This window comes from Aquarana catesbeiana, linkage group LG04, assembly GCF_042186555.1.
Source record: "Aquarana catesbeiana isolate 2022-GZ linkage group LG04, ASM4218655v1, whole genome shotgun sequence".
In the NCBI taxonomy this organism is placed as follows: domain Eukaryota; kingdom Metazoa; phylum Chordata; class Amphibia; order Anura; family Ranidae; genus Aquarana; species Aquarana catesbeiana.
Window position 1 is genome coordinate 559,868,051 of NC_133327.1, and position 27,000 is coordinate 559,895,050.

The 27,000-nt window shown below is 40.4% G+C and overlaps 1 protein-coding gene across 1 annotated transcript in view; it reads right to left on the bottom strand.

Moving 5' to 3' along the window:
* IGF2R (insulin like growth factor 2 receptor) overlaps window positions 1–27,000 on the bottom strand; it is a 261,523-nt gene that overhangs the window by 173,054 nt on the left and 61,469 nt on the right. The window contains exons 4-8 of the mRNA XM_073627997.1: window positions 24,596–24,694; window positions 17,811–17,943; window positions 6,086–6,206; window positions 1,567–1,666; window positions 619–781 (exon numbers count right to left, since the gene is read on the bottom strand). Coding sequence (XP_073484098.1) covers window positions 619–781; window positions 1,567–1,666; window positions 6,086–6,206; window positions 17,811–17,943; window positions 24,596–24,694 — 616 coding nt within the window. The remainder of the gene's footprint in view (window positions 1–618; window positions 782–1,566; window positions 1,667–6,085; window positions 6,207–17,810; window positions 17,944–24,595; window positions 24,695–27,000) is intronic.

The window sequence follows — 27,000 nt, forward strand, 5'->3', positions numbered from 1 at the left end:
GCTTTCAGCACCCCATTTGAAAGCTATAGCTGACTCATGAGTAACCAGGGAGAATTCTCCCCCTCCCCTTTTCCTTCCCCTCTTTTTGCATAAAATACCAGAGAGAGTTTTTTTTATACACACACACACACACACACAAACACTTTTTTGCAGATACAAGTATTTTGTCTTGTATACATCCCTGCATCGGCTCCTGATGAGTGGCAAGAACCCACGAAATACGCAGAGCCTTTTTTTGATGCTACCCAATCACTACCATCTGATCATACTTGCTTTTACAATCAGGATTCATTGACTTTTTTATATTACTTAGAGAGGTCTAGGTTACCAACTAAGACCACGCAGAGCAGTGATAGATATATGTATACCATGTGTTACTAATGAGCAATACTATTTATTCACTTTGTTATGACTCAACACGTGTATATGTACCAATAAACATGACATTATTTCATCGTTTTTTTTTTTTGTTTTGTTTTTTTTGCCATCACCGCATAGCCGTGCTTCTTTTAAAGTCCCATCTTTCCCCTCTTTAATTTGTTGCAGGAATGATTTTTTTTTCCTGTAGAAGTATAGTTAATTGTTTAATTACAAGTGGTTGTCAATGCAAGTCCTCACCAGACGTTTCTTTCAGGGGGGTTAGGTCGATAGAAATGCCTCTTTCCTTGCTGAAGAGTTGGCAGCTATCACTTTCCAGGTACTCTGTGTGGCAGGCATTCTCCGTTACCCATTCGATCTCATAGCGGCAATTGGAGCTGGCAGTTAGTTTTGGGCCTGTAACCTAAATGACAGTAAATGTGGTAAGGTGTATAAATTATGCTTTTTCTCATGTTACGTTTAACACAAAAAAAAAAACAAAAAAAAAAAACACACAACAATCGTTGGAACTACTGTACTGTTTGGTCAAGTATTTATGAAGGTAAATAATGAATCCCTAACATGTGACAAAACAGAACCTCAGTCAGAACGTGTGTGTTCATTTTGGATAGAGTGGGGAGTAGTAAGATCATCTATTTTAACTGCTGTATGTGACCATTTCTAGGAAATTTTCCTTAACTTCCTGTCCCAGTGACACCCAGGGTACTAGTGTGAGCAAAACCTCCAGTATGCTTCTCTGCAATGCATTCTATTCTTAGAAGCTACGGATAGGGATACTGTACACCTTTTCAACATGAAAATATAAGAAATTGACTTGAAAAAAGGGGAAGCAGAAAGTTAAATTCACAGCAAAGCCTTGGGTGTATATTTCCTGAATTATGTTATCAACTCGATGCACCAATGCTTGTTGCGATACGCTGTGGTGACATGCGGTGAGGGGCAGTGCACGATGTAAAAGTGCAGCATGTTTGCATTTTTATGCAATGCATCACATCCCACCTCAACGCAGCGTTATGGTACGAACAAGGCACAAACAATTGTTTTCTATGTGATTTTGTGTTGAGTGTGTTGTAGATCAATGCAGTTCTATATAGATAGTGTGAATGAGTCCTTATTGTACAGTGTAAAAAATGATTATTCATGCATGCCTAGCTTAGCCAGCATCAGTAATGGCAACATTGCACTAACCTCGGTTCCTGCTGTTGGACAAATAAACGTTATAGTTACTGCTGGCTGATGATCATTACAGAAATCAGGCTTTGTGTCTGTTTCATAGTGTAGAACAAGCCTAAAAAGGGGAAAAAAAAAAAGCGGTTAGTGGAATATAAGTCATTTATACAGGCTAAAAACATGAAACAGGTAGGTACATAAAAAGGCTAGCGGGGTAGACTGTGTAAGAGAAAATGACACTAGTCACTTCTTTGCCACAACTGAATTGAATGTTGCTTTGAAGCTCCAGTCAAAGGGACTTCTGGTAACGGAGACAGACCAGCAGACAGAAGCAACTCAAAGTCCTTTATCTTCCAGGGTGCTGGAGCTTACTTCTAGTCACTTAGTAAAAAGAGAACCAACAGGACCCAAAAGTCTTATAGCAGGCCATTCAAACAAGAGATCAGAGCACCTCCAAGGACTAGGAGATGTAAGCTTTATACACTTCACTTCTACAACTGTCAGAGCTGCACTCTTACCACTTTAGGAATAAAAAATGTTAATCTGTCAAATTTACAAAAAGCAGTCACCAATGCAAATGTGTATTAAAAAAATAGAAACCAGCAGCCATCTTGGTTCTCCACTCTTAAAAGGGATTACAAAAGTACACCTTCTGAGACACTACGAATGAAATGGAGCCTGTGGACAGCTAAAAATGGGTAAAAGCCCATCAATGATGTGGAGCTGGAATGTATGGGTCTCAGTCTGTATGCTTACATACCTGTGTTACTGCTTTGGCATTCCCAAAGCCTGGTTGATATAAAATGCAAATAGCAGGTTTAGGATCTGAAGTCACAAATGGCCACCCTCTTTTCAACAAACCATCCCTCTCTATTTGCACACAATTCTCCTTAGTAAGTATGGAGGTGGGAGAGATAACAGGGTCAGGCATATCATTTGTTTCCGAAGTTGCTTTGACATATCAGATCACCCAGGTTTTGGGGCTGCTAAGGCTACATTGTACACTGAAACTCCCCTAGACATGAGCTCTCCTGGCAACAGAAAAACGCTTAACGCAGCAAAAACTTGTCTAAATGTGGGGTCACTTTTACCCACATTTTGTTGCGTTTAGCGCCTGAACGTTTATTTCATTGGTTAGAATGCTGAGGAGCGTTTTGCCACGTTTGCATTTTTTGGCCAAAACTTTCTTCTCCTGAACACGATTCTTCTGCGTTCAGGAGAGGCACGTTTAACTGTCCCTAAACTCTGCTGCTCCAAAACTGGTAAAAGCTTAGTGAGCACGGACACATAGGCCTTTATTGAGTTGAGTTCAGGAGCTCTGGCAAAAAAAAAAAAAAAAAAAAAAAAAAAAAAATATGCTAAAAGCTCCTACAACGCACATTTAGGAGCAGCAGTGTACATGAGGCCTAAAGGATCGGGAAGGTAAAGATGTCCGAGCACACGTGTGGTGCACCTGTTTTGCCATCACCGAAGCACTTCTAGGACTATTCAAGTCATTATCAACAGTCACTTGAACTGGTATTTTTTTACGCATGCGATTTTAATTACTGCACACACTTACAGACTCTCCCCTTAGGCCACTTTCACACTGGGGCGGTGGGTGCATCGGCGGTAAAACTGCGCTATTTTTAGCGGCCCTTTACCCTCAATTTTGCGGCACTATTCGGCTGCTAGCGGGACGCTTTTACGCCCGCTAACGGCCGAGAAAGGGTTAAAACCACCTCAAAGTGATGCTGCAGCAGCACTGTTCCGGCGGTATAGCAGCGCTGCCCCATTGATTTCAATGGGCAGGAGCGGTGTATACACCGCTCCTTCACCACTCCAAAGATGCTGCTTGCGTGAGTTTTTTTAACGTCCTGCAAGCGCACCGCTCCAGTGTGAAAGCACTCGGGCTTTCACACTGGAGAGACAGGAGCGGCTCTTTACAGGAGCTATTTTTAGCGCTGTAGCACCTGTAAAGCGCCCCAGTGTGAAAGGGGTCTAAAAGCGGAAGTAAACTCATCTATTTAACAGCTTAAAAAAATAGTTACATTTCCGGCATGTGCTGGGAATGTAACTGTCATATTGGTTGTCCTCTCAACCAACTGTCAAACCATCCAATGGCTGGTGTCTTAACTGATCACATGTGCAACATCATGGCAGTTGAAGATTAAACAGAGGCCAAGATGGCAGCTTCCTTGGCTGAAAACAATAGGAGGGTTTACTTCCACTTTAAGCCGGACAAACTGTGCATGGGCAAGCTGAATGTGCCAACCAGCCTGTGAGATTTACAATGCTTATTGCTAGCAGTAATCACAATGGCTTTGTGGGAGGGATTTTCCTATCAACACTGACCGTATAGATGGGGGAACCCGTGGTTGCAGGAAAGAAAATCATTCCATCTATGGCCGGCTTTAGTGGCTACCTCTGGTCAATTGCCAATACAACTGCTGAGACAAAATCAACTAGCCACATTTATACACCGGATTTACATCTACACTTGGCAAAAATGATATTCTGCCTGTGTAAAAAGCAAACATGGCTGCCCTTTGTAACCTAAACTGAAAACTTAACTGAGAGGGTCTTTAAACCTTCAACATACAATTTTGTTTTTTTACATTTCATGGATCACATTTAACTATATATCTAGGACACTGATGCAAAGATAAATGCACTGCTCCAGGTCAGTCCAACAATATAGTGCCTTGTAAAGAAAAAGGTGCAGTTCTGGCTCGTACTGAAATCACTGGAAGAAATAGAGGTGGGCACAATCACACATCCAAAGATAAAACGCCAACTTCTTTACGGGACAAATGTAAAATCTCAACAGCACAGACACACATTGCAACAAGAAGTTAGGGTGTAGTGAAACAATTAAGAGATGCTGTACTGAACAGTAAAGCATATGTGCAAAAACCATAAGTGAAATGAAATGAACAAACACAGTATAAAGTGTCCACATATGGTAAATGGATGATTCCAAACTCAAATTATTAAGAGGAACTGGTATGCACCAAAAAATGATGTGAAACTAGAAAATAAAGTCAATGGTGCACGGTGTGGATCTGTGACTGTGAGTCAACAACGGGGTACAGAACTTCCGTAGCTGTAAACCAATATCTCGATATGGGGCATCAGAATGGAAACATCAGGAAGTAAGATAAGATGGGTACTCTTACCAGATGACGTGGACTCCACTGTCATATGACATGGAGTCAATGGTGCATGGAGCCAAACCTAGGCTGGAAAACGATATCCGGAACGGTGGAACCTCTGTCTCACTTCTCGACTTCTCTGGTGGGGTGAAGAAACATCAGGAAGGGCCGCCAACTGGATATCAGCCAATAGACCTCAAGGATGTGTTCCAAGGAGAAGCCGGGGACAGATTTGATCCAGACCCCGTGATGGAAGTAGGGCTACTGGAAGGCAGTTTCTTGCATCGGGATAATATGCAAATAAAAAATAAATAGCTTCTGCATAGTGCAGGTAAACCAGGGATTTTTATTTCTAAAAATATTATACAAAAAATGGATAAAAGTGATCACAATTAAAATAAAATCGCTGCTTAGATTTTATTTTAATTGTGATCACTTTTATCCATTTTTTGTATGGTATTTTTAGAAATAAAAATCCCTGGTTTACCTGCACTATGCAGAAGCTTTTTAATTTTTATTTGCATATTATCCCGATGCAAGAAACTGCCTTCCAGTAGCCCTACTTCCATCACGGGGTCTGGATCAAATCTGTCCCCGGCTTCTCCTTGGAACACATCCTTGAGGTCTATTGGCTGATATCCAGTTGGCGGCCCTTCCTTATGTTTCTTCACCCCACCAGAGAAGTCGAGAAGTGAGACAGAGGTTCCACCGTTCCGGATATCGTTTTCCAGCCTAGGTTTGGCTCCATGCACCATCGACTCCATGTCATATGACAGTGGAGTCCACGTCATCTGGTAAGAGTACCCATCTTATCTTACTTCCTGATGTTTTCATTCTGATGCCCCATATCGAGATGTTGGTTTACAGCTACGGAAGTTCTGTACCCCGTTGTTGACTCACAGTCACAGATCCACACCGTGCACCATTGACTTTATTTTCTAGTTTCACATCATTTTTTGGTCCATACCAGTTCCTCTTAATAATTTGAGTTTGGAATCATCCATTTACCATATGTGGACACTTTATACTGTGTTTGTTCATTTCATTTCACTTATGGTTTTTGCACATATGCTTTACTGTTCAGTACAGCATCTCTTACTTAATTGTTTCACTACACCCTAACTTCCTATTACTTCTTAGCGCTGCATTTTTTTCCCATTTACCAGTTATTGTTTGTCACAATGTATGCAGCTGCTGGCTCACATATATTTTATTTTTGCTATTAGAGCGCAGTGTTTTCTTATTCTCTTACACATTGTAACAAGGTTGACGCGTTTCACATCACAGACAATCATAATCACATATCCAGGACACTTGAAAATAGTTCTCATAACCTTCAACACAGTACAACTATTAATTTAATAAACTCTTTTACAACATTTGAAAAGCAAGCTAAAGTTTACCTCTCTGCGAAATAAGATTTAAGAGGCTCCTTTGGTCGCCCAATATCATAAGCCTTGCCACCCTTAACAATGCATGCAGCACTTGCTGCAGGACAAGCCGACGTGTCTCCTTCTGAGTTGCCTTTTGAAGAAAATAAAAACATTTCAGAAAATAACCTATTTCACAGTATAGACAGACACAAAACACAATGTATTTTCACTTTAGATGGAGAGGAGAGGGATTAGAACACCCGTCAGGTTTTTATTGCCATCACTCCCTGTTAAAGCTGTTATCCATGTTTCCGGTCACTTTAAAGAGTCCTGGTCAAAACAAACCATTTCCTTCACCAAGTGCTGTACTGGTTCTTTTCACTGTATGTCCTGCATGCAACTTCAACCACATGCAATCCCTTGAAAAAGTATTCATACCCCTTGAAATTTTCCACATTTTGTCATGTTGCAACCAAAAACGTAAATGTATTTTATTGTGATTTTATGTAATAGACCAACACAAAGCGGCACATAATTGTGAAGTGGAAGGAAAATGAAATGGTTTTCAATATTTTTTTTTACACAGGCGTATCTGAAAAGTGTGGCGTGCATTCGTATTCAGACCCCGAGTCAATACTTTGTAGAACCACCTTTAGCTGCAATCACAGCTGCAAGTCTTTTTGGGTATGTCTCTACCAGCTTTGCACATCTAGGAGAGTCAATTTTTTGCCCATTCTTCTGTGCAAATTAGCTCAAGCTCTGTCAGATTGGATTGAGAGTGTCTGTGAACTGCAATTTGCAAGTCTTGCCATAGATTCTCAATTGCATTTAGGTCTGGCCATCCTAACACATGAATATGATTTGATCTAAACCATTCCATTGTAGATCTGGCTGTATGTTTAGGGTCGTTGTGTTGCTGGAAGGTGAAGCTCCATCCCAATCTCAAGCGTTTCGCAGACTAACAGGTTTTCTTCTAAGATTGCCCTGTATTTGGCTACATCCATCTTCCCAGTCCCTGCTGAAAAAAAGCATCCCCACAACATAATGCTGCCACCACCATATTTCACGGTGGGATGGTGTGTTCAGGGTGATGTGCAGTGTTAGTTTTCTGCCACACAGTGTTTTCCTTTTAGGCAAAAAAGTTGAATTTTGATCTCATCTAACCAGAGCACCTTCTTCCACATGTTTGCTATGTCCCTCACATGGCTTCTCGCAAACTGAAAACATGACTTCTTATGGCTTTCTTTGAAAAAATGGCTTTCTTCTTGCCATTCTTCCATAAAGGCAAGATTTGTGGAGTGCACGACTAATAGTTGTCCTGTGGACAGATTCTCCAACTTAAGCTGTGGATCTCTGCAGCTCCTCCTGGGTTACCATGGGACTCTTGGCTGCTTCTCTGATTAATGCTCTCCTTGCCTGGCCTGTCAGTTTAGGTGGACGGCCATGTCTTGGTAGGTTTGCAGTTGTGCCATACTCTTTCCCATTTTCGGATAATGGATTGAACAATGCTCCGTGAGAGGTTAAAAGCTTGGGATTTTTTTTTTTATAACTTAAGCCGTTTAAACTTCTTCACAACTTTATTCCTGACCTGTCTGGTGTGTTCCTTGGCCTTCATGATGCTGTTTACTAAGGTTCTATAACAAACCTCTGAGGGCTTCACAGAACATCTGTATTTACAGTGGGGACGGAAAGTATTCAGACCCCCTTAAATTTTTCACTCTGTTATATTGCAGCCATTTGCTAAAATCATTTAAGTTCATTTTTTTCCTCCTTAATGTACACACAGCACCCCATATTGACAGAAAAACACACAATTGTGGACATTTTTGCAGATTTATTAAAAAAGAAAAACTGAAATATCACATGGTCCTAAGTATTCAGACCCTTTGCTCAGTATTTAGTAGAAGCACCCTTTTGATCTAATACAGCCATGAGTCTTTTTAGGAAAGATGCAACAAGTTTTTCACACCTGGATTTGGGGATCCTCTGCCATTCCTCCTTGCAGATCCTCTCCAGTTCTGTCAGGTTGGATGGTTAACGTTGGTGGACAGCCATTTTTAGGTCTCTCCAGAGATGCTCAATTGGGTTTAAGTCAGGGCTCTGGCTGGGCCATTCAAGAACAGTCACTGAGTTGTTGTGAAGCCACTCCTTCGTTATTTTAGCTGTGTGCTTAGGGTCATTGTCTTGTTGGAAGGTAAACCTTCTGCCCAGTCTAAGGTCCTGAGCACTCTGGAGAAGGTTTTCGTCCAGGATATCCCTGTACTTGGCTGCATTCATCTTTCCCTCGATTGCAACCAGTCGCCCTGTCCCTGCAGCTGAAAAACACCCCCACAGCATGATGCTGCCACCACCATGCTTCACTGTTGGGACTGTATTGGACAGGTGATGAGCAGTGCCTAGTTTTCGCCACACATACCGCTTAGAATTAAGCCCAAAAAGCTCTATCTTGGTCTCATCAGACCAAAAAATTTTTTTTACTCACCATCTTGGAGTCCTTCAGGTGTTTTTTTTTAGCAAACTCCATGCGGGCTTTCATGTGTCTTGCACTGAGGAGAGGTTTCCGTTGGCCCACTCTGCCATAAAGCCCCAACTGGTGGAGGGCTGCAGTGATGGTTGACTTTCTACAACTTTCTGCCATCTCCCGACTGCATCTCTGGAGCTCAGCCACAGTAATCTTTGGGTTCTTCTTTACCTCTCTTACCAAGGCTCTTATCTCCCGATAGCTCAGTTTGGCCGGACGGCCAGCTCTAGGAAGAGTTCTGGTCATCCCAAACATCTTCCATTTAAGGATTATGGAGGCCACTGTGCTCTTAAGAACCTTAAGTGCAGAATTTTTTTGTAACCTTGGCCAGATCTGTGCCTTGCCACAATTCTGTCTCTGAGCTCTTCAGGCAGTTCCTTTGACCTCATGATTCTCATTTGCTCTGGCATGCACTGTGAGCTGTAAGGTCTTATATAGACAGGTGTGTGGCTTTCCTAATCAAGTCCAATCAGTATAATCAAACACAGCTGGACTGAAATGAAGGTGTAGGACCATCTCAAGGATGATCAGAAGAAATGGACAGCACCTGAGTTAAATATATGAGTGTGACAGCAAAGGGTCTGAATACTTAGGACCATGTGATATTTCAGTTTTTCTTTTTTAATAAATCTGCAAAAATGTCAACAATTCTGTGTTCTTCTGTCAATATGGGGTGCTGTGTGTACATTAATGAGGAAAAAAAATGAACTTAAATGATTTCAGCAAATGGCTGCAATATAACAAAGAGTGACAAATTTAAGGGGGTCTGAATACTTTCCCCACTGTATACTGAGATTAAATTACACACAGGTGAACTCTATTTACTAATTGGAAGAAAATTGGTTCCACTAGATTTTAGTTAGGGGTATGAGAGTAAAGGAGGCTGAATACTCGCCACACTTTTCACATATTTATTAGTAAAAAAACAGCATTTATCATTTTCCTTCCACTTCACAATTATGTGCCACTTTGTGTTGGTCTATCACATAAAATCCCAATAAAATACATTTACGTTTTTGGTTGTAACAGGACAAAATGTGAAAAAGTTCAAGGGGTGTGAATACTTTTTCAAGGCACTGTACAATACATAGTGTTGGGTTCCAACTGTGTGACAGAGGCTTGCCGTCTTACACCCGGAGCAATGCAGAACGTGTGAGCGGCACTAAGCCATTCAGAGACAGCTTTGTATTCTGTAAATTAGAGGTGCACAATTCTGGATAAAATGAGTCACAATTTTTTTTGCTTAGAATAAAGATCACAATTCTCGTGGAATAACATCTTTCACATTATACAAAAAAATTGGGCGAACTTTACTGTTTTTTTTTTTTTTTTTTAATTCATTGAAGTGTATTTTTTCCTCCAAAAATTGAGTTTGAAAGACAACTACGCAAATACAGTGTGACATAAAATATCACAACATCTGCCATTTTATTCTCTATGGTCTCTGCTAAAAAAAAATATATATAATGTTTGGGGTTTCTAAGTAATTTTCTAGCAAAAAATATGGATACTAACTTGTAAGTTAATTCCGCGCTGAGGAATGTTAATAAACATTTGTCTGCGCTTTTTTTTTTTTTTTTTCACAGCTCGGCTCCGTTTACATATAATCGCGGAAACAGCAGATTAGCATCGTGAGGGGGGTTGAATGGAGATTGTGATCTTTTAATGATTAATCGTGCAGCTCTACTGTGAATGGTTATAAGGCTTCCTCTGAATGGCAGAGTCAGAGACTTCATTGGCCTGCCCCTCCAACTCAGCCAGAGGAAGCTTTGTATGCATTCACAGAATATAAAGCTGCCTCCGAATGGCTGCCGCCCAAACGGACTCTGCATTGTTTCAGGTATAAGCCGCAATGTCTGTCTCCCAGCCTGAACCAAGCACTGCATACTATATGTAGCTGAAGTTACATGCAGTACATATAGTTCTTAGAGACGCTACAGCACTTAGTGAAGGAAATAGTTCGGCTCAGCTTGATCTAAACAAACTTAGTGACAGGAAAACATGGAAATCAGCTTTAAAGAGTCACAGAAATGGAGGGGAAATTTTCAAATGGGGATACTAGTTCTGGTGACAACCATGGATTCCCTCACACTTCCTGTTTTGGCTTAGGTTGGCCTACACAAATAGATTTTCAAACGAACCTTCACATGAACATTTATATGAAAATTCTCATCGGTACATTTAAGGACATGACGAATGTCGTTCGAAAGTGCTTCAACATTTGTTTCAACATTCCATTTTGGAGTAAATTAAACTTTACTGAACCAAAAAACACACCCATTGTTAGAAATTCATTCACTTGAGAAAAATTTAGCATCCTTCTAATTTTCTTGTCGCTGCAGTCACAAAAGAACGTTAATTCGACACCACTAACAATTAGAAAAACAAGCGTTCTTAAAACAAAAATGTACAAACAAAATTCTATTAGTGTATGGACAAAGCTTTAGTAAAGGGAAATATCTCCAATGGGACACACATCACAAATTTAAAACTTACAGGGGGGTATAAATCCTTCTTCATCTAAAAATGATAAAGAAAGTTTTGCTTCTAGTTCTTCTTTAAACATGGCAATAAAATATGGAACCTGATAAACCTGCTTGAACACACAGCATGTTACGCTAAGATGAAAGATAAACATAGTAAAATTGTTTTATAAATTCCTTATTAAAGTGACATTAAACCTTCAGGTTTTTTCCTTTAAACTAACATGATTCCTGACGAAGCCACATGGGTTAGTGGCGTTACGCGTAGATGTAGTCAGGTGACGTCAGTCCCGGACCCAGTGTTATTGGAACCTTACTTGTGAGCACTGTGTTGGCACTTTTTAAATGCTTTTTATACATTAATAAAATGTTAGTATTTTACCTCAGGAGTGGCTGAGTGACTATATACAGACGTCTTCTTTCTATAGGTACAGTGGAGTGTATGGAGATACAGCCAGCTGAGGTTGTCACATGCATCTAGGAGCCATACTGCCATACTTTGTGGATTAGACCAGATGATCATCATACCTATAGGAGGGATTGTGGTTCTACAAGCCTGTTTGATCTGCATTAATTTACAGATCCACTTTCAAGGCGAACGAGCATTTTAGCCGGTGGTGGAGCACCTGTGTGGCAGTGGAGTACATAGTTTATAAGGGTGAAGAGCCCTCAAAACTTGCACCTTTTTTACTTTATGCTTTTGGATTTAAACTGCAGACTATTTGGAAGCTTTTTCAGTGAAGCACATAGTTAAAGGTGAAGGGCCCTAAACACCGACATGTGTTTGAATTGTAGCTCACAGCTTATGAGGGAGTGCTACTTTTACTTTATTGCTGTTTTTCATGTTTTGGAATTGTTTTATGTCATTAAGTGTATAAAGGGGTTGATGTCATATGAATGATTCTGATATGAGAAATTTTCTAAAATATGTTTAACCCCTTCCGGACCGCCTGCCGTCGATATACGTCGGTCCTTTGACGTTAAATACTGTTGTTATGGCAGCAGATAGCTGCCATAACCCCGGTATTTTCTTAAATGGCGGGTGGTCCGCTTTAAGATAAAAGTGGTCTCCATGGCGAATACTGGAGCCATTGGTAGTGGCAGAGAAGATCCGATGCTGTCCCCTGAGAGGCAGGAAGTTGAGTGAGGGAATGATAGCCCCCACTCGACTTGATGCAATTGGATGACGGAAGCGACGTCAAACGTCACTGCCGTCCAACAGCCTTAAAAGGGACTTTTTTTTTTTTTTTTTATTGAATAAATAAATAATAATTTTATTGCATTTAAGTGTAAATGTGAGATCTGAGGTCTTTTTGACCCTAGATCTCACATTAAAGAGGTCCTGTCATGCTTTTTTTTCTATTACAAGGGATGTTTACATTCCTTGTAATAGGAATAAAAGTGATCCAAAATTTTTTTTTTTTTTTTAAAGGGACAGTGTAAAAATAAAAAAGTAAAATAAATAAAAAAAAATTAAATGTAAAGCACCCTGTCCCTTCGTGCTCGCGCGCAGAAGCGAGCGCATACGCAAGTCGCGTCTGCATATGTAAACAGTGTTCAAACCACATATGTGAGGTATCGCCGCAATCGTTAGAGCGTGAGCAATAACTCTAGCAAAAGACCTCCTCTGTAACTCAAAACTGGTAACCTGTATAAAGGCTCATCCTCAGCAAGTGCTCCCATGGAAAGCCGCTTCCAATGGGGGCACTCCTGTAGTCTCGCTATGAAGCCGCCTTGTCTGAGTCTACTGACACAAAGTGGCTCAGCTCCGCCCTCTGCTCACTCGTCACAAAATCTGACTGATAGCAGTGGGAGCCAATGGTGTCTGCTGTTATCAATCTGAGCAGTGAGGTGGGACAGAGCTGAGAGAGCTGCTGCTCTCGTTCTTATCCTTGGATTAGGATCGGGCTTAAGTGTGGGGGGGCTGGGAAAACACATGCAGCAGAGGTTTTTTACCTTAATGCATAGAATGAATGAAAAAAATAAGTTCACCTTTTGTAACGTGTTACACCCATATTCAGGGTGTAACATGTAACAAATCTGCCGGCTCCTCGATGTGACAGGTGGCGAGCGATCTTCTTCCCCAGCTCTGTCATTCTCTGCCCGCCCAGTCACACTCATTCTGTGAATAGAAAACCACAAGGTCCGGCAGCCTTTGCTGTTGTTGGTTTGTAGTTCTCAATTAACTACAACGGTGCTGTTGAGCTCTGTGGTAGTTCATTGATGCTTCCCGTTAGTGTGGGTCTATGCTTATCAGGCTCCCAAAAAAAAAAAATTAAAAAAAAATAAAATGCTAATTTTTTACCTGTAAAAAGATGTGCATTTATTTTATTTTTATTTTTTTAATGTGAACTTACCCTTCAAGGTAAAAAACCCTAAAGCCTTTACAACCACTTTAAAATGTTTGAAAGTATGAAGCAAAAGTAAGCCTGACATGCGTTGCTCTGATGGGAGCCACGTTCCTACTGACAAAGGCATACCAGCAAAACTACATCTCCCAAGAGCCCTTTCACTACACAGAGTATGTGGGCAGCCTCTTAGGAGTCAAGGCAGCATCACTGTATTTACTGCAAGGAAAGAAATGAACATGTATGTGTATGTATGTGGAAAAGAATGACGAAGTATGGGGGAAGAGCTGGAATTCAGAAATCCAGCACATAGGGCTGACAACCGTGTTTGGGATTTCAGTACAGAAATGGATTGGTGTTGTCAGCTCACACAGTATGCTAGGAGCACGCTGAATCTCTGGCAAAAAAATGGGTATTAGATCATAGAGTGACACATATGTGCTGAGAGGGCTGCACACCCCAATTAAAGTCTTTGAAAAAAAAGTGGAAGGTTCCCACAAGGCTTTTTAGCAGCAAATACGAGTCAAGTTTTTTGTAAAAATCACAGATTTTTATTTCAAAAAATGGTTAGACACAAAACGTATATAAAAGATTAATTAAAATATGAGCTCTGGTATATACAAGGTGAGACAAATTAGGCTAGGAAAGGTTATACATCAAGGGTGATACATTGTTATACTCGGAATTGCACCATCCGATGTATGGAAATGCCCATTGGGGGACTTGCCGTGTTTTTACAGAAATAAAAGTAGAAAGCTATGTGTACTGCAGAGGGGCAAATTTTTCTTTGACATCCCTTTTAACTGCTAAAAGTTGATAATAGACTACTGTAGGTGTTATTTGAAGGAGAAGTACGACCAAAGCTCATTTGGCTGTACTTCTCCTGTGGCTCACAGGAGTGCAGTTCGTTTTGCACTCCCATGACCTGTTTTCAGCAGAGAGCGGGCTGAAGCTCGCTGTCGGCTGACATCACAGAGATAGTCCAGGCTGGGGAAAGATCATGACCATATGGTTTGGATCCCCCAGAAGCCTGGATCCGCTCCTGGCTCAGCCTTTAAGCGAGCCACTGGAAGTTTGAGCCTGCCACTATCTCCCCCTCCAAGGCCCAGCACTCCAGTGAGTGTGGGGGGGCAGAGCAGATAATGGTGACTGACAGTCACCAGCCCTCTGCTCACGGAGTACTGAGAACTGAGCAATCAGCAAAGTTTGATCGCTTGGTTCTCAGTCTTGGAGCCGACAGCAGACCGATGCTGCTTTCATCTAGGTAAATGTGATAAAAAAAAAAAATAAAAAAAAAAATCTCTTTTAAAGCATATCAGTGTTTATTATTTACCTGTTAACTAAAGCCACCCATAGACTGTTCGAATCTCAGCCGGTTCAGCAGGGACCAGACAAGATTTGAAAGTATGGGCAAGCTAATTGAACCCAAGATCGATCAACTTGAGTACAACCAGCCTGTCTGATTTTACATGCAATTATTGCTAGCGGTTATTATAGCCGCTTATAGTATTCACCACAGTAAACACAATGGATCGTGGTTGCAGGAAAGGAAAATCACTCCGTTTATGGCCAGCTTAATAAACTGATGAAGAACCTTGTGTGAGGACTGGTATTCATTTGTTTTCTTAAACCCAAGTTGTGCATATGCCCCAGCCTGCCTGATTATAGGTACAAAGCATTCATAAAAATGCATGACCGAAAATGTAAATCTGTACTTCAAGTAGAATTAAAAAAAGAAAAAATACAAATGAATACATTGTATATTTAACTGCTTGCCGTCCAGCGCACGACAATATATACGTCAGCACAATGGCACGGCTGTGCAAATGGGTGTACCTGTACGTCCTCTTTAAAATCAGGGCTAGTGGGGGCGTGCCCGCAGACTCGATGTCCGCGATCATGACACGGAGAGGGAGAGGTAGAACGTGGAGATGCCTATGTAAACAAGGCATTTCCCTGTGCTGTCTAGCAACATGACAGGGATCTACTGCTCCCTGTCATCGGGAGCAGTGATCTCTGTCATGTTCTAGTGAGCCCATCCCCCCTACAGTTAGAACAAACGCAGGGAACACACTTAACCCCTTGATCGCCCCCTAGTGTTTAACCCCTTCCCTGCCAGTGACATTTAAACAGTAATCAGAGCATTTTATAGCACTGATCACTGTTTAACCACTTGCCAACCGCTGCACGCCAACATACGTCGGCACAATGGCAGCGGTGGGCAAATGGGCGTACCTGTATGTCCCCTTTAAATGGCGGGGCTAGAGGGCACGCGCCCGCCGCGTACAGCATGACTGTGCCCGTGGGACCCGCGGACTCTATGTCCGCCGGTCTCCCGGTGATCCTGTCACGGAGCCGCAGAACAGGGAAGTGCCTATGTAAACAAGGCATTTCCCCGTTCTGTCTTGTGACATGACAGAGATCACTGCTTCCTGTCATCGGGAGTAGTGATCGCTGTCATGTGAGTGGAAGCCCATCCCCCCACAGTTAGAATCACTCCCTAGGACACACTTAACCCCTTCCCTGCCAGTGTCATTTACACAGTAATCAGTGCATTTTTACAGCACTGATCGCGGTATAAATGACAATGGTCCCAAAATAGTGTCAAAAGTGTCCGATGTGTCCACCATAATGTCACAGTCACGATAAAAATCGCAGATCGCCGCCATTACTAATAAAAAAAAAAAAAAATTTATAATAAAAATGCCATAAATCTATCCCATATTTTGTAAACGCTATAACTTTTGCGCAAACCAATCAATATACGCTTATTGCGATTTTTTTACCAAAAATAAGTAGAAAAATACATATCGGTCTAAACTGAGGAAGATATTTGTTTTTTTATAGTTTTCTTTGGGATATTTATTATAGCAAAAAGTAAAAAATATTGCTTTTTTTTTTTTTCAAAAATTGTCACTCTTTTTTGTTTATAGCACAAAAAAGAAAAAAACGCAGAGGTTATCAAATACCATCAAAAGAAAGCTCAATTTTGTTTGGGCACTACGTCGCACGGCCACGCAATTGTCAGTTAAAGCGTCACATTGTCGTATCGCAAAAAATGCTCTGGTCAGGAAGGGGGCAAATCCTTCCAGGGCTGAAGTGGTTTGAAAAAAAAACCCTAGATGTATTTTTAAACAACTGTTTTCGGTGTCCCGTTCACAGCATACATGTGCAGTGGTGTGCAGAAAAACGCAGCTCAATGGAGATGGTGTGTAGAAGCCCTTAGGTCTCTGCACAGCGACGCTCAGATTGGGAGATAGAGGATCAGCATTAGAAGACAATCCGACTCTTCTGTGCACATGTGCCAACAGGGAACATGATGATCTTATTAGTGCGCTGCTGCCCTATCATCATCCAATCAGCAGACTAGGAGTGTATTCTGGATCAAGCGGTGATACTGCTAAAATGAAGGTCTAGGACCTAGCTATGCTGTCTTACAGAGGTGCTTCTATAACAAGACTGACCAGGCAGAACTAAGAAGTCCTTGGTAGGCAAAATCGTTATCATATATGTATTTCAATGGTGTCTTTTTTTACTAGTTTGCCTGGAAATACAGAAAACTGGCATTAAGTTGTACAGAGGCTAATTGCCTGGCTGATCCTGGATTCAGTAGTTCTGATCACTGGCTTGGAACAAGCAAGCACACTAGTAAGGCCTGATTCACACCTATGCATTTTTTGGTGCTTTTTGCAGAAACGCACTACAGTCCTTTTAACGTGGTTTCCTACGGGACATGTTTACATCAATGCTTTTTTCAGCCACTGCAATTTTAGGGTGGGTCAGTGACTTTTTTCCCATGCAAAATAGTGATTTTTTGGTTCCACAGACTTCAATGGAGAAGCTTCAGAAAAGCATGTAGTGCGGTTTTACCACAATTTGACCGCTATTTTGCTGCAATTTGGGGTTTTTTTCTGGCCAATTTGATTTAAAACCGCAAATCGTGACAAAGTGCACTACATGCTTTTCTGCAGCTTCTCCTTTGAAGTCTATGGAACCACAAAGCACCGTTTTGCGTTTAAAAAAGTCACTGACCCTTTCCAAAAACGCAGCGGCTGAAAAAAAGCATAGATGTAAACGTGACCCATAGGAAACCATGTTAAAAAGGACTGTAGTGTCTTTCTGCAAAAAGCACCAAAAAGTCAGAATGAAGTCAGAACTCCTGATCTGGAGGTTTGTTCCAGGTCAATGACTCCAAGTAATGAAGCCTCTAGATCAGCAAGACTGCCAGGGAATTAGCATCTTTTGTGGCAGTGACCGCCTTTACATTTCTTCTAAAATAAGAACAAAATGAGAACTCTACCCAAAGAAATGGAGATGCAGATACCCTTTCAGAAAAAGGCCACTATAAGAAGAAAAAATAAATAAATAAAAACGTACACACGCGAATTACAACATAACCTTACCAATTGTTCGACAAACATTAATGTACAAGTCAGAATCAGGATCCCAATCATCGACTAAATATCCACCAGTGGTCCTTATTAATGGGTTCAAATCATGCTTCTTGTAATCAGCGTCAAAAATGTAACAAGGCACCTAAACAGAGAAGTAGAATTGTTACATGTGTATTTTTTTATTTTTTTTTACAATCTTTATTTATCAAACATTTTTACAAAATTTTTATATAAAACATATACACATACATACATACATACATCTACACAGAAAAAAAATAAATCATGGTGTATAGGGGCATTCACAATTAATATTCAGATCATTTTATATATCCCCATGATCTATACTAGCATCATCTGTATACATTTCTGGATATAATTCGTTACTCTATCTTTGCACGGCCCCTATATCTACCACACAATACTATCCTAGTACCCCCCATCCATACCCATCATACACCCTCAACCAATCCTCTTACACAACACCACTCAGCTAACCGAAAAGCAAACAAAAAAAAAAAAAAATTTCTCCAATTCAGAAGAACTCTCCCCCCTTCTCCAACTCTTCATCACAGTATTTGCTCTATCTTTATCCCCTTTTTCTCGTTCCCCTATCACGGCGAGGTTCTAGACTCTTCCCACACACTACCTACTCATCTCCTTCCCTCTAATATCATCCTCTCCTCTAAGGATCGCATCACTCCCATTTCACATTCCCATTCTTTTATGGAGGGGGCTTTTTTATTTTTCCAATTTCTAGCTATGACGGTACGTGCCGCAGTTATATAGTACTTCAAAGTTCCCTTTTTTATATTTTTTATTGATCCAGGGATCATTGACAATATCGCCACATATATATCTGATTGTATCTTTACCCCGGTTGTAGCCCTGTATATTTTAAATACCTTTTCCCAAAATGCTTGAATTTCTGGACAAAAATACCAGATATGCGACATTGAGCCTTTTGCTACTTCACATCTCCAACATCTGTCTGTATTATCTGAATTTATTTTGTTCATATCAACTGGGCATTTATACCACCTGGCTAGTATTTTGTAATTTCTTTCTTGATGCCTAGTAGAGATTGATAATTTATGAGTTACTGTAATTGCTTTTTCCCATTTAGCTCTAGGGATAACCATCCCTAGTTCCTCCTCCCATTTTTTTATGTATTGTAACCCTTCCTCCTTGTTTTCTGAAATTAAATATTTATACACAACAGATAAGATATGTGTGGGTCTATGTTTCTGTAACAGTATTTTTTCTAACCCTAACAATGGTCTATTCATTATGGACTCCTTCGTCAAAGATGAAATGTATTGCTGGAGTTGTCCATGCTGAAACCATTTCTTTCTATATTCGGTACCAAGGGCCTCCAATGGGGGGAGTTTATTTTCTTCCATTATTTCCACTATCCTTGTATCATCCCTCCTTTGCCACTTTAGGAAGGTCTTGGCTTTAAAAGCAAGTGGGAATTCCGGGTTGCTAAAGAGGGGGGTCATTGGACCTCTCAATGTAGATCCTATCCCCCTTTTTATCAAATCGTCCCACACTTTCAAGGTTGATACGACCAAGAAGGGCATATCCCCTTCCCGGGGTCTATATTCCCTCTTAATCCAAGGTAATGATTTCAGTTTTATGTCTGTGACTTCTTCCTCCAGTTTCACCCATTGTTTGTTGTCCATATTATGGAACCAATCCACAATCCTGGTTATAAATATTGATCTGAGGTACAACGAAATGTCTGGGAGAGCCAGTCCACCATCCTTTTTTAGTCTATATAATGTTTTCCTATTTATTCTGGCGCTCTTTTTTGCCCAAATGAAACTTCCTATAGCCTTACGGATTTGATTCATTATGGTTCTTAAGGGATATATAGGTATCGTTTGGAGTATATAAATGATTTTAGGCAGTATATCCATTTTTACAATGTTTATCCTTCCCATCCAGGAAAAGGTCCCTCTATCATAAAAGTTGTAGTGTCTTTGTTATTTTACGTATTAGCGGAAGATAGTTAAGTTCCTGTATCTTATTCATCTCTCTAGGGATAAAAATTCCGAGGTATTTAATTGCCTCCTCCTGCCATTTAAATGAAAAGTTTTTTTTTAGGAGCTCAACCAAAGAGTTAGACAGAGAAATATTCAAGGCCTCAGATTTATTATAATTCACCTTAAAATTACTCAAATCTCCAAATCTTTTAAATTCTGCTATTAGATTTGGTATTGTCACCACCGGATTTGTGATGTACAATAACAAGTCATCTGCATATACTGACATTTTATAGTCAATCTGCCCTACCTTGATGCCTTTAATGTCATTATTCTTCCGAATCGCTATTAAGAGGTGTTCCATAACTAATACAAATAAAATTGGGGACAATGGACATCCTTGACGAGTTCCATTGGTGATATTTACTGTATCCGATAACTCCCCATTTGCCCGTATTCTGGCCATTGGATTATGATAAAGGGCCATTATTTTATCCTGCAGTAGGGGACCAATCCCCCACTGCTTTAATGTCTCCCTGAGAAAGCTCCATCCCACCCTGTCAAATGCTTTTTCGGCGTCCACTGCCAACAGGCAGGATGGGATGGAGCGTCTCCGGGCATATTCCACCAGTGTTAATGTTTTAAGCGTATTATCTCTCGCCTCTCGCCCCTTTATAAATCCCACCTGGTTTAGATGTATATGTGCCGGTATTATTGGGGTAAGTCTGTTAGCGATAATCTTTGAATACAATCTAATATCAATATTAGTCAAGAATATTGGCCTATAATTACCACAGAAAGAGGAATCCTTTTCCGGTTTAGGTATGAGTGAGATATATGCCTGTAGGCTATGCGGGACAAACGGTTGAGAGGTAGATACAGAGTTAAACGTTCTTTTAATAATAGGGATTAAGACGTCTTTAAATGTTTTATAAAACCGTGGGGTAAAACCATCCGGGCCTGGGCTTTTCCCTATCACTAATGAATCTATTACTTTTTGTATTTCTATCTCTGAAAATTCTTGTTCTAACTGTTCTATATCTGTTGTTGTTAGTGATGGTAATGCTGTGTCTTTGATATATTGTTGTATATTTTCTTGATATCTTATCGGGTCTGTATTTGCTAATTGGTTTGGTAAATTATATAGATTATTATAAAAAGTATGGAATGCTTTCAAGATACCTTTTGGATCATATATCATTTCATCATTATCTGCTTTGATTTTAACAATGGATGAGGCGTTAATTCGCTGACGTAAAGCTCTTGCCAGTAATTTACCCGGTTTATTGCCATGTTGGTAAAATTGGTTACATGTGTATTTAAACATTTTAACCACTTGGCAAATTTTACACATATTATAATATTGGCCAATGTACATGCTACCTAAGGAACAGGAGAATTATCTGGAATCAGGGCACACATACAACTCCCATACAGCACTCCTCATTGGAGGAACTCTGGGATTGGCTATGGCCACACATAACGTGATTTAGGCAGCAGTAAGTGAACGTCAGGGAGGTTCTGTAGAAAGGGGGTGGAGCCCCAGAAACCCACCAGCCATTTTTTTAGTATTAGCTGTTGACAGCCATTCTGTTGGATGCTGGTGCTAGTCATTGGTGGTCCATTCTTTCCCCATCTATAAGGTTTGGTCATTAGCTCGAGATGCCTATTGATCGTTTGTTTGTATCATTCACATTATGTTCCTTATCAAAATTATTATGTACACTACAAGGCCAGTACGCTTGTTTTTTTTTCTATTTATGTACGCTTCAAAGGGGCTTTCAAAAAGTACCGCTGAATCTTACCAATTCTTGAAGCCTGCAAGAAGCTTGTTTAAAGCCAGCCATGGATGAAGAGATTTTCTTTCCTGCAACCACAGGTTGCAGGAGAGAAAATCTTTCAATTCCCCCATCAACAGTGTCAGTGTAGATCAGCGATATGCAATTAGCGGACCTCCAGCTGTTGCAAAACTACAAGTCCCATCATGCCTCTGCCTCTGGGTGTCATGCTTGTGGCTGTCAGAGTCTTGCCATGCTTCATGGGACTTATAGTTCTGCAACAGCTGGAGGTCCCCTAATTACATATCCCTGGTGTAGATGATTGATTTCCTCCCGTAGAGATATTGTATTTGCTCAGCAGGGGGACCTATCCTTACCGGGAGAACACACAGTGATTATTGCTAGTGACTATAGACACTGGCAATAATCGCAAGAAAAATACAACATACTGGTTGGACCTAAGTTGACTGATCAACCAACTTGGGTACAATCAACCTACCCAAACATGGTTGGAAACTCAGTCGGTCCCTGCTGAGCAGGCTGAGATTCGAACAGTCTATGGCTGGCTTTAAGCGACAGCACTCCCAGTAGGATTGGTGTTTAATCTCCCCAAACTGGAGCTGAAGGATGCTTTTAAAGACTGCAACAAAAGCTGCTTAAACCCGGCTGAAAAGTCTGCAACTACTTTGTAATAGCTTGCTGTACACACTGTTATTATGCATATGGAAATCTGTGTATATGAAGCCTTAAAGCTGGGGTTCACCTATCTATCGTTTTTTTTTTTTTGAGTTCATTCACAAACTTTTCTTCTCAGCATTACATACTCACATATTGTGTGTAATATGTCCGCCTGTGTTAGATTTCGTCGGAAAGAATAACTTATATTATTCACTGCAGGCGGTTTCCATCTTCATTGTGGGCATTTGAAGCCCACAAGCATTTATTTCCTGGATGTGGTGAATGCTGTGCTCCCAGCATTCACCGCTCGTTCCCGCACATGCTCAGTGGCATCCTGAGAAGCCTGAGACTAGCTCCCAGGAGACTGTGTGGAGTCTGGGAGAGGCTAGAAACACGCCTACGCCCACGGGAGGAGAACCAGGAAGTGCAAAGAAGAATGGAAAATAAAAGGTAATTACGGCGATTTAAATTTTTTTAAATGGCATGTCAGCATCTAGGCAAGGAAGAGAATACATACAGATATTGTTCAAAATTTGGGTGGAACCCCGCTTTAAATATGAAAGCAATTGTTACTAATAAATATTGTTTTAGCTATTCATCAAAAAAAAAAAAAATGGCAATGGGTTTGTCATTATTTATGATACATTAGTAACAAATATAGCATTTCATTTGGTGGTATTATCTTTTAGAACTTGTACTGGTATTTTAAAGGCAAAAAAACTAAAATGAAACCTGCCCCTTTATCACAATGGTAAAGTGTGTTGCTGGTACAATCCAAACAATTGGCATAAAAAAAGAGAAGGGGGAAGAAGTGGTTAATTGGGGGCAATTACAAACTTTTGTGTAACTATAGCCATTTCTTTTTCAGACAAAGTAGGGAAGAGTTAGTACCCTATGTGTAATTTTACAGTTGTCTGTACTCCACAAAATTTCCCTCACTTTCTGTCCATGTGAACAACCTAACAAGACAGGATCTGACTATTGACAAGTCAAACTTTTGCTTCTGGTAGGATCATTATACACACACACCTGAGATCTGCACTAACAGAGGCCCCAGAACAGTGACTAACTTTTTCCAGTGAATGTTTATTTAAACTGGCAGCGATCATTCAAGCAGGAATTTCTAAGTGGCTCCTTCTCATACCTTGGAATCCAGCATAGGCACATACAGGAAGAAAGCAGAACACGTGGCCATAAAAGTAATAGAAGTTTAGGCCCCTTTCAGACAAGGCGGACTCCATCAAGCTGATCTGCCTGTTCAGCGAGGGATCTGTCCCCTGGAGGAGTTGAATGACAGGTCCGTGTCCGCTCCACTTATGCAGAGCAGACACAGCATGCTGTCCTCTATGGGGCAGTTGGATGGAAACGGACCGTCTGTCCGTTTCCATCCGACTGTCATCCAAACCGATCTGGCGATCCCCATCCATCTGTTTTTAGCGGATGCTAGCGGGTGTCAGCTGACACATGTGCGCTGACATTCACAGCTCTATAGAGAGCAATTGATGGTCTGATCGGATCCAAATAAACTGACAGGTGGACCCGATCAATCCGTCCATGTGAAAGAGGCCTAAGAATTTAAAATAATTGTATTCAAATATGTATTCTTAACTCATAAAATGTACCTTCAATTGCGCTCAGCCTCCTCCAAATCTCCATATTTTATTTTATTTTTATTTTTTTGCTGCTATAACCCAACATCCTGTTAGAAGGTGGCTGCGTTCATCCTCCATGGTCTCAGTGTATGTAGAATGTAGCCACCCTCTCTTGTTCACCACTGAGATGGACTAGGGACTATGGGATCTGTAGTACACATAAGGCCGTGCATATGACTGCAAACTAATGTGTACTGCTTAGTCCAAAGAAACAGAAGTGTGGAGAAAAGGGACAGGTTTGGGAGCTCACTGAGAACATTACAAGGAGGAAAAAAAAAACACGGTAAGAAACAGTTTCATGAAAAAGATTACAGGACCATTATGTACAGGATGTGTATGGACTTTTTGGCAATAGTTAAGAACTTTTATATAACAGGTTTCATTTTTGTTTTGTTTTTTTTTTTCTAGGACTCCAAATAATAACAGAAAGGAGGAGCAATTTCCACCAAATACACAACTGTATTTGTAAGAATGGTACGAGAAGATTGTTTGAAATAATGCCATTTAAGGTCATAATGCTATTTTTTTTTACATGCAAATTCCATATAGGTGTAACTATCTTGCTATAGTCAAAACTAATTAAAAGATTGCAATTAAAAGCACAGAGAGCAGTTAATTACATTTCTCATTATAGTTTATATCGTTCTTTGCATGAACACAAAAAAGGATGTTTATTTCATCTCAAACCTACACCTTACCTCTTTGATAGGTTTAAATTTGTTCTTCTTGCAAGCAGTGAATGTTCTCCACTCAAAGTAATGTACACACTCTTCAAATTTCACAAACTCAGGAGTTCCCTGCAGAGAAAGCAAACATTTTAACTCAGAGAATACTGCATCTTTATATTGTATCCCCAGTCTTGTCAGGGCAGACAAGGAATACTACAAAAGTGCGAAGGCACATTTTTAAACCTCCTGGTATACACAGGGTTAAAAAAAGCTCACGGCTGTTGTAGATGTGTCCTTGTAATGATTTTTACAGCCAACTCTTGGCTTTAAAAAGGAAGAAGTAATCTGGGTGGCTCTACTTTTACAGGGCACCAAAGGCACCCAACCAACACCTGCGGTGGTTCCAGGTCTCTCCCGTTCCTCGGGGAAGCCTGGAACTATGGTAGATAGAGGTAACTTTGGGAGCAGGCGGTAATTGGGGAACATCTGTTCTCAGAGCCCTCTTGCAACTAATAATCATGGAAGCAATGTGTACTAAGTCACTTCTGGGTTCACAGCGGTCATTCTTTGGCTATTGTTGCATGATCTGTGCTTGATTAGCTGTACTGAAGGGTAGGGAAGACATTGGGGATCTAATAGACACCTGATGTCACGAGAAAGAGGAATGGTCACCTGCCCAGGCTATCACACAGGAAGTGTGTTAGCCCCATTGTGAGAGTAATAAAGTTAAAAAAGTAATAAAGTGAACAAAAAAAAAATTATAACAATGAGAGTTATCACCACAAATATATTAGAGAGAGAGCAATAATTCTCGGACCATAATTCATGTTCAACACTAAACAGATAACCTGTAAAAGCTTTTAAAGCCTTTGGAGAACTTGGGTATCACCATAGTTTTTTGCTTTGCCTGTGTTTGCACTAAAATTCATTTTTTGCGCAAATACTGGCATAAAACATTGCAACTACCATCATTTTTTTTTTTTTTTTTAAACAGACTCCCAGATCACTTACCAGGCAACCGAATTGACCCCAGGGTTGCCAACCGTCAGTAAATAAAAAAAACTGTAATTTTCACAGCTGTCTGTAAATATCAGGGGCTGATCATTTGTCATGTTGTGTTGACTTCTTAAGTGTAAACTATGCAAATTACTTGTTCTGGTATTGTTGGGGTTTCCATATTGTGTTTATACTGTTTAACCACTTCCAGCCCAAGGATGTCATATGACGCCTGACTTTGATTGGGGATATCTGAATGATGACTGCAGCTATCATTCAGATATCATCTTTTACAGCCGGCGATTCTGTGCACTGTAAGAACAATCATAGCAGCAGTTCAGCCGTTTGACCGTTCTTACAGGCGGCGGGAAGAGACATCCCCTCCCACCCTCCTAGGTGCTTCTACCGGCTCACCTGTGCGATCAGCAAGCCAGAGAAGGAATCCACCACCGCTGGATGTTTATCATAGAGATTTCTGGTGACCAGATGGTTCTCAGTAATCTCTATGACCTTCAGAGGCCCGGGCGCGACGTTGTGATGTCACGTCCGACCTGCGGAATTAAACAATGACAAGGACTCGGCTGGAAAGAACGAGATCGTTCATTTTTTTTTTTTGATCTGTCTTTCCAGCCTGGAGGAGAGAAAAAGTAAAATGTGTAAAAATAAAAAAAATGTAAGTAAAATGAATAAAAAATAAATAAATACAAATTTGAAAAGTGCACCAGTCCCCAATTATGTAAACGGCATTCAAATCAGACATGTTATGTATTGTCTCGTGCATTAGAGCGAGAGCAACAATTTTAGCCCAAAATCTCTTCTGTAACTCTAAACTGGTAACCTGTATAAAAAAAAAAAAAAAAACACAAAACAAATTTAAAGCGTCGCCTATGGTGATTTTTAAGTACCAAAGTTTGGCGCCATTTCACAAGTGTGGGCAATTTTATAGCGTGACATGTTAGGTATCTTTTTACTCGGCGTAACATCATCTTTCACATTATACAACAAAAGCTGGGCTAACTTTACAGTTTATTTTTTAATTCATAAAGTTGTTTTTTTTTTTTACCCTCCAAAAAACACGTTTGGAAAAAATGTTGTGCAAATACCGTGTGACATAAAAAGTTGCAACGACTGCCATTTTATTCCTTAGGGTCTCTGCTAAAAAAAAAACAAAAAAAACAAATAATGTTTGGGGGTTCTGAGTAATTTTCTAGCAAAAAATTCTAAGTTAAACTTGTAAACAAAAAGTTCCAGAAAAGGCCCGGTATTTAAGTGGTAAAATATCGATGGTCTTAGTTTTTATTGGAGTTCTGTAATTTTTCAGGTCGTCAGCAGAAAATCTGCACGTCTGTAAATTTTTTCCATGTTTTATCAGTACAAAATGCTGCACACATTTGCAAATATACGTGTAAGCCGCAGTGGCCACGTGAATAACAATCCCT